This window comes from Myotis yumanensis, unplaced genomic scaffold (genome assembly GCF_028538775.1).
Source record: "Myotis yumanensis isolate MYYU_CA2020_CCGP unplaced genomic scaffold, mMyoYum1.0.hap1 SCAF_5, whole genome shotgun sequence".
Lineage (NCBI taxonomy): Eukaryota > Metazoa > Chordata > Mammalia > Chiroptera > Vespertilionidae > Myotis > Myotis yumanensis.
The window spans coordinates 50,657,251-50,672,292 of NW_027223756.1; the positions used below are offsets into that span (position 1 = coordinate 50,657,251).

The following is a 15,042-nucleotide window of genomic DNA, read 5'->3' on the forward strand; positions in this document are numbered from 1 at the left end:
TTAGGAAGGTTGAGAACTACTGCCCTAAATGGTTGTGTGAAAAATGAAATGTGATAAGTAAGGAATGAAAATACTCAAGGTTATCTAAAAGAGGAAATTACAAACTGTTATCAACCATCTTAAACTTACTACACAATTTGCAGAAGCATGGGAAGTATAATCTCTGTCTTAAAGGGATTATCATTGAAAACATAAGCATAAGACCTCATTTTATTTGGATTTTCTTTTCTTTTTTTTTTTTTTTTAAACATATTTTATTGATTTTTTAGAGAGAGGAAGGGAGAGAGATAGAGAGTTAGAAACATCGATCAGCTGCCTCCTGCACATCTCCCACTGGGGATGTGCCCGCAACCCAGGTACATGCCCTTGACCGGAATCGAACCTGGGACCTTTCAGTCCGCAGGCCGATGCTCTATCCACTGAGCCAAACCGGTTTCGGCATGGATTTTCCACTCATCCAATTTATTTTGTTCCTTATCCATTGTATACAACTAGAATGCTATTGTTTTAATACTTATGAAACTTCATAAGAGAGAACATTATACTTCAGATGTGTTTAAATTGCTTCAGACTTAAGTTTGCAGCTGTTTAAATGGCATCGGTCTCATCCTCTAGAAATATGAACTATAGTGGATATGTAATAGGGTAGTCAATATGGTGTCATGAAAAACACTTCTATTAAGATGAGATCTAGATATTCTATAGTAAATACAAAATTGTTTAGCTTGGTCTACTTGTTAGGGTTATTAGGGAAAGGGCACCTCAGTTAATAGATTTCTTCTCTTCCCTTGGTAGAAATTAAGCTATAAATTAGATTTAGAGGTCATAATAGTGGCATAATCTGCTATTTTCTAATTTAAGTGAGAACATTTGGAAGTATAAAGGTGTAAAATTGTATGCTTCAGAATTGGAGAGTAACTAGTTTTGCTAACCTAAAATTTACTTTATTTCTTAAGCCCTTTCAGGATTAAGACATCTGGCATTATTATGACTTAAGAAAATTAGTTTGTAAAGGGATGTACTAGTATCTGACTCTTGGGATATTGAATCTGGGGTTGTGTATTCAAAAAGCTTTGCATAATTCTGATGAATCTATGGTTAAGAGTCATTGCTTAAGTTCCTATGTGTCTATTCTGCATATTCTGCAGCTTTTGGTGAAAATGGTAGTTTTAAAAATGCGATTTCTGGAACTATTTTTTTCTGATAAAAATACATAAAAAGGTAACTTTGAAATACAAATTATGAGGTTTAACTGACTGCATATTTCCTTGAAAATAAATTATCACATTTAAGTTTATTGGTTCTGGTTAACTTAGGGTACTACTTTGTTTAAACAATTCTATATTTTAGAAAACCTTGTAAAACATTTCCAGTTTAAATTTACTATTTCGATTGTTCACTTAAATACTATTTTTAATTACTATTATGGGATCTTGGTCAGCCAACTTAACTGTTAACATTGAAATAGTTGCAGCTAGTTAAAATTACAGCCAAAACTGATAACACTTGGTTTTATTTTAAACTTAATAGTTATCGACACCGTAGAACTGAGCAAGAGGAGGATGAAGAACTATTAACAGAAAGCTCCAAAGCAACTAATGTTTGTACTCGATTTGAAGACTCTCCTTCATGTATGTATTACGAACTTAATTACTTGATTTTTTAGAAAACTCCCTCACCCCCCTTTTTTTGTTGTTAATTCTCACCTGAGAATATTTTTCCATTGATTTTTAGAGAGAGTGGAAAGGAGGGGAGGAGAGAGAGAAACATTGATGTGAGAGACACATCAATTGGTTGCTTACTGCACGTGCCCCGACCAGGGCCAAGGTACATACCCTTGACCTGAATCAAACCTGGGACCCTTTAGTCCTCAGGCCAATGCTCTATCCACAGAGCCAAACTGGCTAGGGTGAAAAATCCCCTTTTGAGACATCCTTTGGTTAATGTTTTGGATTTATCTTGGCTGTAATTTAGAAAGGGAATGTTTAGTATTCTTTTGAAATTTATTTCACTGGTTGTGAAATAAACTTCAGATTTTTTTTTAATGGAAATGATAGTATATTGTGATAGAGGTGCTAATTTCAAAGGGGCATAAAATGCCATTGTGTTAATTGTTGCCTTAATGAATATATAACACTAGAAATAGTTTTTATATTTATATATAAATATATAAATATATATACACACACACACACACACACACACACATACATACATATATGACATGCTGTTTGGATTTGTTTTTTTATTGCTGTTAACTTGAATTCTTTGGAAATTGAACTTGAGGCAAAACAAAATCTGGTTAGAAATTCAGCAATTTGTGTAGTGTGTACTTGCACTTTTTAAGAGGGGTTTATAGAGTACCCAGTTTCATTTCTTTTCATGATGCTAGAGGCCAGAGACAGTTGTATGGTACAAGGGGGAAGGAAATTGAATTACTTGGGTTATTTCTTTCTCACATTCCTACATTTAACTAGTTTTCCCAATATTGGTTAGCTTTTCATCCTGAAGTAGTGTTTTTTGAAAGAGGATGGGGGTACTGAATGTACTAATTTTAAAAAAATCAGGTGATTGGGATGTATATACAGTACTTGGTAATGGAGGGGGGAGGGATATGTAGTAAACCCTGAAAGAGAGATCGTCTCTCTCTCTCTTTTTTTTAAATCCTCACCCGAGGATATGTTTATTGATTTTAGAGCGAGAGGAAGGTGGGGGGGGGAGAGGGCGGGGAGAAAGAGAGAGAGAGAGAAAGAAAGACATTTCATTGATGTGAGAGAAACATTAATCGGTTGCCTTCCATATGTGCCCTGACTGGGGATTGAACCTGCAGCCTTTTGGTGTTGAGATGACACTCCACATGAGCCACCCAGCCAGGGCGATAGTATCTCTTTGTAGGAACTATTGGAAAAGTAACTTAAAAGGATAAAGGAAAAGCAGTCTTTTTATTTTCTATTTTCCCTTAGTTAGGAAAATAAAATCCTCTGAGAACCTCTATTTGGATCATCATGAAAGGTAAAAACACTTGGTTAGAAACATTTGTGATGACATTAAAAAAGGAAATAAGAGCCTCCAGGACCAAAAAATGGGTAGCACAGGAACCCGAGTGGTGGGTATTGTGTCTACAGTCATGTTTCCTACATCTGGTTATCTTTCCTATCTATCTATTCCTACTTCACTCAAGACCACAGTCACTGCCTCCAGGGACTTGCAAAATTAGAACTTTCAAATTTCCCATTCTAAAATCTAGTAAAGAAAGAGTAAAGACATGTAGGCCCAAGTTAAACCTCTAGTATCAGATGAAGGGTACTGCCTACCTATATTTCTTGTCTTTAAAATATGTATTTGTTTTCTCTTTTGTTTTTAGATGTAAAGTGGGGTAAACTGAGAGATTATCAAGTCCGGGGATTAAACTGGCTCATTTCTTTGTATGAGAATGGAATCAATGGTATCCTTGCAGATGAAATGGTATGTGTTTGGTAGTTTTTTAGAAGGTGTTATTTTGCAATTTAAAATTTATACCATTATGTTTGTAAAAGTGAAAACAGTATAACATCGGTTTTTTTTATTACAATCTAGAACTGTTAGCAAACTAATTCTCTGACAAACTGATATAAGCAGCCTGCTTTTGTTCATAAAGTGGGATCTATATTTCAATTGTGAGGAATTTATTATTATCTATGAAAGTAATACATTTAAAAAATACATTTTGAGAAACATGCTTTTGGTTGACTTTTGTAATGTAATGATTTTGCCATTTTCCCCCACTTCTATAGAAAACAACTGAGGTCATTGAATGTTTAATTTATCATCAATAAATATTTTTTTAGGGGGGCAGTTTGTGCAGTTCTGTCTCATAAAACATTTTATCTCTTCTTTACTTACTAGTTATGTAGTGAATGTTTAAAAACATTTCCATATACCTATAGTGATAAAACATTCAATTGTTTGGAGAAAGTATGGAGTCAAAAGAAATGGGTTTCCGTAGCTCTGTTTGGTGACCTCCTTCACAGACTTGTAAAGATTTAAATGACACAACAATCATAAACGTGACACATATCAAATCTTTGTCATTTGTTAGCTATTAAAAACACATAGCTTTTCTTTTAAATGAATATGTCAGAAAGTATAAATATGGAAGTCTGTTTTTGTTGTTGTTGTTTTTAATTACTTTGTGGTTATTCTGAAATCTTTCAGGGCTTGGGAAAGACTCTTCAAACAATTTCTCTTCTTGGATACATGAAACACTATAGAAACATTCCTGGCCCTCACATGGTTTTGGTTCCTAAGTCTACATTACACAACTGGATGAGTGAATTCAAGAGATGGGTACCAACACTTAGATCTGTTTGTTTAATAGGAGATAAAGAACAAAGAGTAAGTTTCTAGTATTTTTGATATTAAAATAATTTAGGTTTGGTGCAGAGGGAATAGCTAGAGGAGGGATAAAAGAGCAGAGGTCCATAATAAACTTGGTCTTTACAAATATTAGTAATTTACAAATGTAGTATTGCCTTGGGGGTTAAGAATCATATTGGGGGAAAGGATTTATAGACTAGAGAGAGCTGTGAGAATATAGTTTATTTTTCCTGCTTTTGGGGGTGGTTGTATAAAATCAAAGGCTGTGTTCTCATTCTAGAAGCATTTTCTTGTTTTTAAAAGAAGATAAGTGTGTGAGGTGGTTGGAAATGTAAGGAGTCAGTTTTTTGGATTGGAGCATATAATGTTAATAGTCAGAATAGTAATTTTTTAAAATGGACTAAGTCAATTATAGTAATTTGGTGAGTTGGTATGATAGCTATCGAAATAAAGTTAAAATGTTTATCAGTTTGACATCCTTTTAGAAGAAGAAATGGAAATAATACTGTTAAAAACATAAACCTTAGATTTAAAAATTTACTCAACCTGTACTGAAAGATTATATGCTTAATTTTGTTTTCCCTTTATTTGGTTATCAGTGATGATTCTTGATATTTTTTCCTCCCTTTAGAGATACTTTGAGTATTTTAAGTTACCAAATTGGTTTTTATGTTTTGGAGCCCAATTGTTTAACCACTATTTGCTTCACTTTCCTTACTTGTAAAATGAGAATAGTAATACAGTGTCTTACTACAGTCCATAAACATGAAAGGCGTGAAAATGCTTACTGCAAACTATCCTTTAGTCCACTGTCTTTCTGTATGTCAGACCCATCCCCCTTTTTCCTAAACCTGTCTTCTAAGAATTTCAGGACCTAGTGGAATCTGAGAAAGAAAACATTTTAAGAGTTAGTCTGTTGAATTTTGCCCTGATTAATATTGTCAATTATTTTTTACTAAATGGCTTCAACACTTAAATGACTAATGAAATTAACTTTAGTGATAAGAAACCTTGCATAATATAGATAACTAGCCCTTTTTAATATTCCCACCACTTTTGTGTATTAGATTACTAGTCACCAACAAATTTGATAAATAGTTTATTTCTGCATGATTTATTTATTTATTTATTTTTGTCTTGCTACACAGGCTGCTTTTGTCAGAGACGTTTTATTACCGGGAGAATGGGATGTATGTGTAACATCTTATGAAATGCTTATCAAAGAGAAGTCTGTTTTCAAAAAATTTAATTGGAGGTACTTAGTTATAGATGAAGCTCACAGGATCAAAAATGAAAAATCTAAGGTAATTTGATATTTAGATGTGAAAATTATTTGTGCCATTATGTGATCAACATGCAGAATATACTAATGATGATCTTGGTTCTTTCAGTTGTCAGAAATAGTGAGGGAATTCAAGACTACAAATCGACTATTACTAACTGGAACACCTCTTCAAAACAACTTGCATGAGCTCTGGTCACTTCTTAATTTTTTGTTGCCAGATGTCTTTAATTCAGCTGATGTAAGTATTTCTAATTGTTCTCTGGTTGGACTAATAATGTTTTTATTTAAATGTTATACATTTTCTTGTAATAGAATTGGCCTACTTTTCAGTACTCCTAAGGTTTTTAGGGGAGGTGACAGGGGAAGAGCTCAATAGAATGAATATTCAGTAGCTTTCCAAGTCTATCCTTTCAGGGTAGGCACCAGGGCAGGGGGTCATTATTCAGTGCAGCTGTTCCTGAGGTCATCCTTGGCCATGGTGTTGCTTGTCTGGTTTTGCTGCTTTTCTGTGCCTGGAGCTGAAATACAACTGAGGCCTAGATGTTATCTCTAGGGAAAAAAGGTCAGAGTGCCAATCCCATGACCAGGAATATGCTAGGGGAAGAAAGATCACCCTGGGGATGAGGTCCCACCCTGTAATTGCCCTTTGCTAGGCACCCAGGGGTTTTCACCCTGGTCACCTTTTGTACCTGGCCCATCGTCCTTGCTCTGCTCCTCTAACTGCCTACCACAGTCCGTGTGGTCTTAGAGAAGAAACTGAAGCGATTTTATTTTATTTTTTTAAATATATTTCTTTATTGATTTCAGAGAGGAAGGGTGAGGGAGAGAGAGCTAGAAACATCAATGAGAGAGAATCATTGATCGGCTGCCTCCTGCAATGCCCCCCACTGGGGATGGAACCTGCAACCCGGGCATGCGCCCTTGGCCGGAATCGAACCTGGGACCCTTCAGTCCACAGGCTGATGCTCTATCCACTGAGCCAGCCCGGCTAGAGCGTGATTTTAATTTTTAAGCTTTTCTGAAACAGGATATATTTCAAGAATATTAATTTTCTAGTTATTTTTATACTTAATTTCCGACTATTTTCACTGAAAATTGTCATCTTAATTTTTTTTTAAAAAATGGAAATAATAGGATTTTCAAACTAGTTATAAAATTATTTGCTAACAATAGTGCACCTATGAAAAATAGGGGATTAAAACGAAATGATTTTTGTGGTTCACAACTCAAATATTAAACAGTTCTAGAAATCAGTGCTATAGCTAGCATAATAGGATATTTGTATTATTAACTCTGATTTTAGCATATGTTTTGTTTGTTAATCTAGGACTTTGATTCCTGGTTTGATACAAACAATTGCCTTGGGGATCAAAAGCTAGTTGAGAGGCTTCACATGGTAAGTATTTACAGTATGATTATAACACATTTCTAAATGGGAATAATGATAGAGATTTAAATTAGTGGATTACTTCTCTGTTAACAAAATATAGTGGCTTTAGAATCCGGTCTGTTTGAATCCTGCTACTTAATGATTTGATCTTATAATGGGGGAAGGAGTGATGTATGGCATTTTTAGTGTTAGGACCTGGGATGCAATCCTGGATTAGTGATTGGAAAAAGTAATCCCTTAGGGTTAAAAAGAAGTACAGTGGGGGAAAAGAAGAGTTGCATAAAGATTAACATAGACAAGTTTTCAAAGGATAATTCCATTTACATTCTGTAGAAGAATCTATATCAGGTTTCATTCTGAAAGGCTTAAAGCTCCATCCGTTCAGTTCTTAAATCCAATGACTGTGTATAAGCAATTGCTCATGGTGCATTGTGAGCAGAGTTTTCCTTGCTATGAAGATTCACAAGTGAAAGCTGGTAGATAGAAAAATTTATCTAATAGACCCCCAGATAAAGAAACCCTGGCCAACAGGATAAAGCCAGACCTTGTAAGCAAGGTATATAATCAACTTCTATTGACATTCCAGTCAGGATAATTCTTTGGGGGAGGAGGAAGCTGATTTTCCTGTGTAATGGCATCCTGACACTTCTATCAGAGATACCAGTAAGCAAGCTCCCGTTTGTGACAAGCAAAAACGTCTGTACGCGTTGCATATGTTCCCTTACATATGTTCCGTTACATATGTCCCTCTAAGGCTTAGAGCAGTGGTTCTCAACCTTCCGAATGCCGCGACCCTTTAATACAGTTCCTCATGTTGTGGTAACCCCCAACCATAAAATTTTTTTCGTTGCTACTTCATAACTGTAATTTTGCTACTGTTATGAATCGTAATGTAAATATCTGATCTGCAGGATGTATTTTCATAGTTACAAATTGAACATAATTAAAGCATAGTGATTAATCACAAAAACAATAAATATGCAATTATATATGTGTTTTCCGATGGTCTTAGGCGACCCCTGTGAAAGGGTCGTTCAACCCCCAAAGGGTCGCGACCCACAGGTTGAGAACCGCTGGGTTAGACAATTACACAATTTACGAAGTGATTACCCCAATAAATCTAGTATCCATCTGACACCATACATAGTTATTATATTACTAGAGGCCCTAGTGGTAGGGTCCCTAGTGGCTGCTGTCTGCTGGCCAAGTGCTCCCTCCCTTCCCCTGGCCAGCCTGCCCCCTGGTCGAACTCCCAGAAGAACTCCGGTCAAGCGGACAGTTTGCATACTATGCTTTTATTATATAGGATTGACTATATTCTCTATGCTGTACTTTACATCCCCATGATTATTTTGTAACAACCAATTTGTAGTTTGTAATCCCTTCACCTTTTTCACTCAGCCCCCACCCTCCTCTCTGGCAACCCTTGGTTTGTTCTCTGTAACTATTAGTCTGTTTCTGTTTTGTTTGTTTAATTTGTTATTTAAATTCCACATATATATGAAATTATATGGTCTTAGTCTTTCTCTATCTGACTTAAGTATAATACCTTCTAGATCAATGGTTCTCAACCTTCCTAATGCCTTGACCCTTTAACACAGTTCCTCATGTTGTGGTGACCCCCAATTTTATTGTTACAAATTGAACATAATTAAAGCATAGTGATTAATCACAAAAACAATATGTAGTTATATATGTGTTTTCCGATGTTCTTAGGCGACCCCTGTGAAAGGGTTGTTCGACCCCCAAAGGGTTGAGAACCACTGGCTTAGAGGGACATAATCCCCCTCAACCCCCTTTACATGATCTAATATTTCTCCAACTTCTATTTCACATCTTTAAAAAAATTTTTTAAATTACAGTTGACATTCAGGTGTACAGTGTAGTGGTTAGACATTTATGTATCTTATAAGGTGTTATATTCCACCCCCACCCCCTCTTGCTAAGTCTAGTTATTTCACTTCTTAGGTCAAGCTTTAATTTGCTAGAATTGCTGAACCCATGTCAGTTTTCTGTAAACATGCTAATTTCAGTCTCTCTGTCTGCTTATTTTCCAGTTACATCTGGTATCCCCTTTCCTGCCTTCTTGATTAGTACCTAGCCTAAGACTCATTGATTAAGTCACCTCTGTTAAGAATACCAAAGCCGAGGCCAGCCAAAAGACGCCTGTGTATTCCATCTTTGATAATCTTGGCATTCTAACATATTAGGATTTGCACAGGGTATTGAAATGACTAATTTATAAGTGTTTTCCCCGATGCATTGTAAACAAAAAGGCAGAAAACATGTCATATTTGTTTTTCTTTTATATACATATCATCTTATTGATTTCAGAGAGGAAGGGAGAGGGAGAGAGAGATAGAAACGTCAATGATGAGAAAGAATCATTGATTGGCTGCCATCTGCATGCCCCACACTGGGGATCAAGCCCACAACCAGGCCATGTGCCCTGACAGGAAATTGAACCGTGACCTCCTGGTTCCTAGGTCATTGTTCAATCACTAAGCCGATGCTGGCCGGGCTGTCTTTCTTTCTTTTTTTTTTTTTTTTAAAGTAAAGTATAGCTAGCATACAATGTAATGTTAGTTTAAAGTGTACAACTTATATTCTTTGTATCCGCCTCGCTCATAGTGGATATTTGAACAGCGGGGAAAATTAAGTCTGAATGTTCTGTTACTATATAAATTAATGATATGGTACTTTAAAATTCTTGTGCACTTAAATTCATTTTGTTAGATATTTAAAGGTGATAATCTCCTACGTACCTTTGTTTTAAACATGTAAGACCTCAATTTAGATTTACCCATTTGAAGGATTATGGAGTATATATGTATACTTTGCTTTATTAAATAGACTAGAGACCAGTGCATGACATTCGTGCACTTGGGGGGGGGGGGGGGCCCTGAGCCCTCTAGAAGTCTGGGACCCCTCAAGGATGTCCACCTGCTGCAGAGGCGGGGAGAGGCTCCTACCACTGCCGCTGCACTTGACAGCCATGAACCCGGCTTCTGGCTGAGTGGCACTCCCCCTGTGGGAGCGCACTGACCATCAGGGGGCAGCTCCTGCGTTGAGCATCTGCCCCCTGGTGGTCAGTGCGCATCATAGCCACCGGTTGTTCTGCCGTTCGGTCAATTTGCATATTAAGGTTTTATTATATAGGATAAGTGCTTATAGGTAAAACAGTCCCCACAACAGAATCAACCAGTTTTGCATCTCTTTATATTCAGAAAAGTAGTACAAAGATGCTTATCAAATCCATAAGAGGAGGTCTGGTAATGATCTTTCCACTCTGTCTTAATTTTTGCTCTGAAATTCCTGTGGTCTTGAAAGAGGATATTCAGAATTTGCATGGGTATACTTAGGAATGAGATAATTCTTACTTGATGTGTCAGTTTTCTAGTACTGCAAAACATCCCACCCCCAGAAAACCTTAATAAGCATATATTTAATAACTCCAGAATTTATGGGTTGGTTGAGTGGTTTCTTTGGTGGTTTTACTTGGATTCATCCTGCTGCATTTACATGGACAATTCTGGAAGAGGGCCAGTGGGGAACATAGTGTTTTGATAAGCCAGTATAAATAGAACAAGGGAAGATACAAATAAAAACAGGGTTTCTTTAGTTTCATATTTGACAGTTTATGAAAATGAGTTACACACAACATGGATATGTCTGTAAGCATGATGTTGAATAAAACAAACTAGACATAAATGAATCTATGTATATAAAGTTAAAAATAACAGGCAAAACCAATCTACTGTGCTAAAAAGTATAAAAATATTGCTTACCCTTTGGGATGAAAGGGGGACAGTGACTGGGAAGGTTTTAAAAACTGTATCTGTAAAGACATCTTAATGTGGATCTTGCTATTTCTTAAGTAATGTTAGACAATCTTTATGCAAGTAACTAGTTCTAACCTGAAACGCAGTGAATGTTGAAAACATCTTTAAAGCTTATTATTTTTAGTAATTTATGACACTATAACAAGATGTACTCATTACATATATTAAATAATGATTTTGTACTACCCTTCAGTAACTCACTAATAAATTGTTATATATTTGGAAGGGAGAAGTCCTAAAACTCACTTGATATTTAAACAGATAAGTTTCTTTCCCATGTACTTAATAGGCAATTTTGAGATCCTGAAATTAAATACTTTGGTTACAGATAAGGTCATCTGTTGTTTTTTATTCTTTTAAGGTTTTGCGTCCATTCCTCCTTCGTCGAATTAAGGCTGATGTTGAAAAGAGTTTGCCCCCCAAAAAGGAAGTAAAAATCTATGTGGGTCTCAGCAAAATGCAAAGGGAATGGTATGTGATATCACTATTGATTTTTCACTAATTTTCATTTATATTTTGTTTGCCTAATTTATGACTTCCAGGAATTTCTGTTGGCTGGATTGAACTCAGCATGAAGAGTTTTCTGGTCATATAACACAGGGCTTGTCAATCAAATGTATGATACGAAGTCTTAGAACTATTGGATGATGGAATCAGGATGGGAAGTTTATGAATCTGAAAATCAAACTTGGGATTTATTAAACAGGGATACAATATAAAGTCCTCTACTTGAGTTTTTTTAAAGAGGATGCTTTGGTTGCACAGACATGAGATACATAATTAACTTAGTAGGTTGTAGATTCTGGGTTAGGGATTGGTGCTGGTCTCTGAAGTTGCAGATTATTTGTATAGATATGAGAAAAATGCAGTTCTTTATTTTATTCCATAAAGCTGCATTTATTTAATTTAAAAGATTCCATTCTTTGTTGATGTCTTATTTTAGACAGGATAAAATGTCTTTTTGTGAAATTATGGTGATGATACATGGTGGCTATTTTTTAAAACACCTACATAGGACAAAATAAAAATCTTGAAAACCTTGTAAGCTGCTTCTCCCCCCCTTCCCCCCAAGTTTTGTTTTTTTAAAAATATATTTTATTGATTTTTTTTACAGAGAGGAAGGGAGAAGGGAGAGGGATAGAGAGTTAGAAACATCGATAGAGAAACATCGATTCAGCTGCCTCCTGCACACTCCCTACTGGGGATGTGCCCTCAACCAAGGTACATGCCCCTGACCGGAATCGAACCTGGGACCCCTCAGTCCGCAGGCTGACGCTCTATCCACTGAGCCAAACCGGTCAGGGCCCCCCCCCCCCCCCCGCCCCCCCATGTTTTATGGGTGTATAAAATCCAAAAGGCTAGAAACCTTTAAATTAGTATTAATTTGTGTGTGTGATAGAAAGCTCAACTTGAACCAACAATGTGAGTTAGCTACACAAAAAGATACTGTAACCTAAACACATCCTATATAATAAAAGTCTAATATGCTAAGTGTCTGGTTGTCTGGTGACCAGTTGACTGTTCAACCAATCAAAGTGTAATATGCTAGTGATATGCTAAGGCCACTCAGCCGCTTGCTATGACTCGCACTGACCACCAGGGTGGCAGACAGTCTACTGGTTGACCAGTTGCTATGATGTGCAGACACTCCGACCGGTAGGTTAGCTTGCTGCTTGGGTCGGCTGATGAGGACTGAGCGAGATGGGCTGGACATGCCCTGGAGCCCTCCCACAGTCCCTCCCCACCCCTAATCGTGCACTGGTGGGGCCCTCGGCCTGGCCTGTGCCCTCTCGAAATCCAGGACCCTTCGGGGGATGTCAAAGAGCTGGATTCGGCCCAATTCCAGGCTACTCCCCTCAGGAGGGTGCCAGACGCAGGGCTCATGGCTGGTGAGTGTGGCTGGCGAGCACTGCTGCAGCGGCACAAGCCTCTCCTGATTGGGACTGATCGAGTGCGAGCCCGCGGCAGGTGCAATGGGGCCCGGATGAGCGGGAGTATTAATGTAAGTGTAGTGTTTAAGGGCAGGAAATAATTAACCACCTTGTTCTTTACTGGTTACACCACATCTCAAGTATATTCAATTCTGTACTTAATATTGATAAGTATTTTCAAGGGGCTGGAGTAGTTGGGAAACATAATGAAAGGCTGTGATTTAAAGAAATGGATGTGTTAATGGAAAAGAACCACCATAGGACTATGGTAGACCACCTTAAATATCCTCAAAACCTTTGAAAGGCTTTTATAAGGTAGCAAAGATACTAGGCTTATCTTGTATGACTCTACAGAACTAAAACATGAGTCTGTGCTAAAGGACGACAGATCTTTTTTAGCTAAACATACTGATAAACTATCTTAGAACTGTGATGGAAAGGACTGCCTTTAATAATATTTTGTGCCCCATAATTGGAGTTGTTAAGCATAGATTGCGTAGGTTATTCAGCTTGCTTTGTTGAGGTTTCAAGGTCCTGAAACTTTGCTATTTAGACAGATTGCTCTGTCCTGCAGGATAATGTCTAAATACTTAGTGTGTATTCAAGGCTTTTTACAATCTGGCCTGTGGCTGTAGCTTATATGACCTCTCCCATGTACTTTTATTTGTATTTAAATCATGTTGTATTCCTCTTATGCTCCTCATCATGCCTCACCTCTCATGCTTCTTCCTCCCTCCTCAATTAGTGTTTGTACCCAAATGCTGTACTAGCTACAATGGATATGAAATTCTTCTCTTAGAAAAGATTGAAAATTAAAACCATGTTTAAACTTAGGTTTTAAGTTAACGCTTACTAATTATTTTTTAAATGTGGTATTATACTGTTTTAATTTATCCCAAGGAGATGAATTTATGCTATTTTGGGCCTCAATGCCCAAGGCACAAGCGTGGACATAAGAACACTGAGGGCAATAGAGAAAAACAGGAAAAAAGAGATTATATATGGGAAATTCCTAACCACACTTGAGAAGTTGATGGGTTGTTTTTTACAGGTTTTTTGTGGGTGTTTTTTTTTTTTGGATTGAAGTAGGGAAGGTGATTGAGTGTGTAAAGTGGCAGGAACTGATCAGGGAACATTTGAGCCCTCTCAATATATTTTTCTCCCAATAGGTATACTCGGATATTAATGAAGGATATAGACATTCTGAACTCTGCAGGGAAAATGGACAAAATGAGGTTATTGAACATCCTGATGCAGTTGAGGAAGTGCTGTAATCACCCATACCTCTTCGATGGAGCGGAGCCTGGACCACCTTATACAACAGATATGCATTTGGTCACCAACAGTGGCAAGATGGTAGTGCTAGACAAGCTGCTTCCTAAACTAAAAGAACAAGGTATCTGTGTTACCTGTATCATAATAAGAAGTAATGAGCCCTGCCCTGGCCAGTGTGGCTCAGTTGGTTGGGCATCATCCCATGCACTGAAAGGTTGCCAGTTCAATTCCAGGTCAGGGCTTATACTTGGGTTGCCACTTCGATCCCCGGTAGGTGGCATGCAGGAGGCAGCTGATCAATGTTTCACTTTATATCGATGTTTCACTATCATATCGATGTTTCTCTCTTTCCTCCCTTCCTTTCTCTAAAAATCAGTTTTTTTTAAAAAAAAAGAAGTAATGAAAATTTTTTTAAAGTTTGAATGTCAAGGAGCACTACATGAAAAGATGGGATTTCCTAAAGTTGAAGTGTAGAATATTTAAAAACTTCTATTCATTATTTGAGCTCCACCTTCTTCCAAATTATAGGCTTTAAGTCGTTTAGAAAGTATCAGGAGTTAAGGCAACCATACTTCTGGATTTGGGGGGGAAGAGTTCTTATTTTATATATGTTTTCCCAGAAATACCAACTTTTTGTTATAAAATGCTAAGAATGCTCTCCCCACCTATAAACAGTTCCTAGATACTTGGGTAGACAGTGATGGTGTTTGTGGTATTGTTATTCAATTACTTAAATATTATGTATATGGGTCCAATTTTATGAATTTACAGCTAACTTAGTATAGATCCAGCTTTAACAATTATAAACTCATGGCAAAACTTGTTTTTATCTATATTGTACCTGCTTTTCTCCTGTCAGATTTCAGATTTCTCCATTTGTTTCTCTATTTTTTTTTTTTTATTGTTTAAAGTATCACAAATAGTAGTACATATGTCTCCTTTTTTTTTCTCCCAATTGACCTT

At 36.8% G+C, this 15,042-nt stretch overlaps 1 protein-coding gene across 1 annotated transcript in view; it reads left to right on the plus strand.

Annotated features, from left to right (window-relative positions):
- SMARCA5 (SNF2 related chromatin remodeling ATPase 5) overlaps positions 1–15,042 on the plus strand; it is a 37,351-nt gene that overhangs the window by 7,955 nt on the left and 14,354 nt on the right. Inside the window, exons 4-11 of the mRNA XM_070415238.1 lie at positions 1,531–1,631; positions 3,365–3,465; positions 4,195–4,374; positions 5,505–5,660; positions 5,748–5,879; positions 6,969–7,037; positions 11,235–11,344; positions 13,974–14,200. Of these exons, the coding sequence (XP_070271339.1) occupies positions 1,531–1,631; positions 3,365–3,465; positions 4,195–4,374; positions 5,505–5,660; positions 5,748–5,879; positions 6,969–7,037; positions 11,235–11,344; positions 13,974–14,200 (1,076 nt within the window). The remainder of the gene's footprint in view (positions 1–1,530; positions 1,632–3,364; positions 3,466–4,194; positions 4,375–5,504; positions 5,661–5,747; positions 5,880–6,968; positions 7,038–11,234; positions 11,345–13,973; positions 14,201–15,042) is intronic.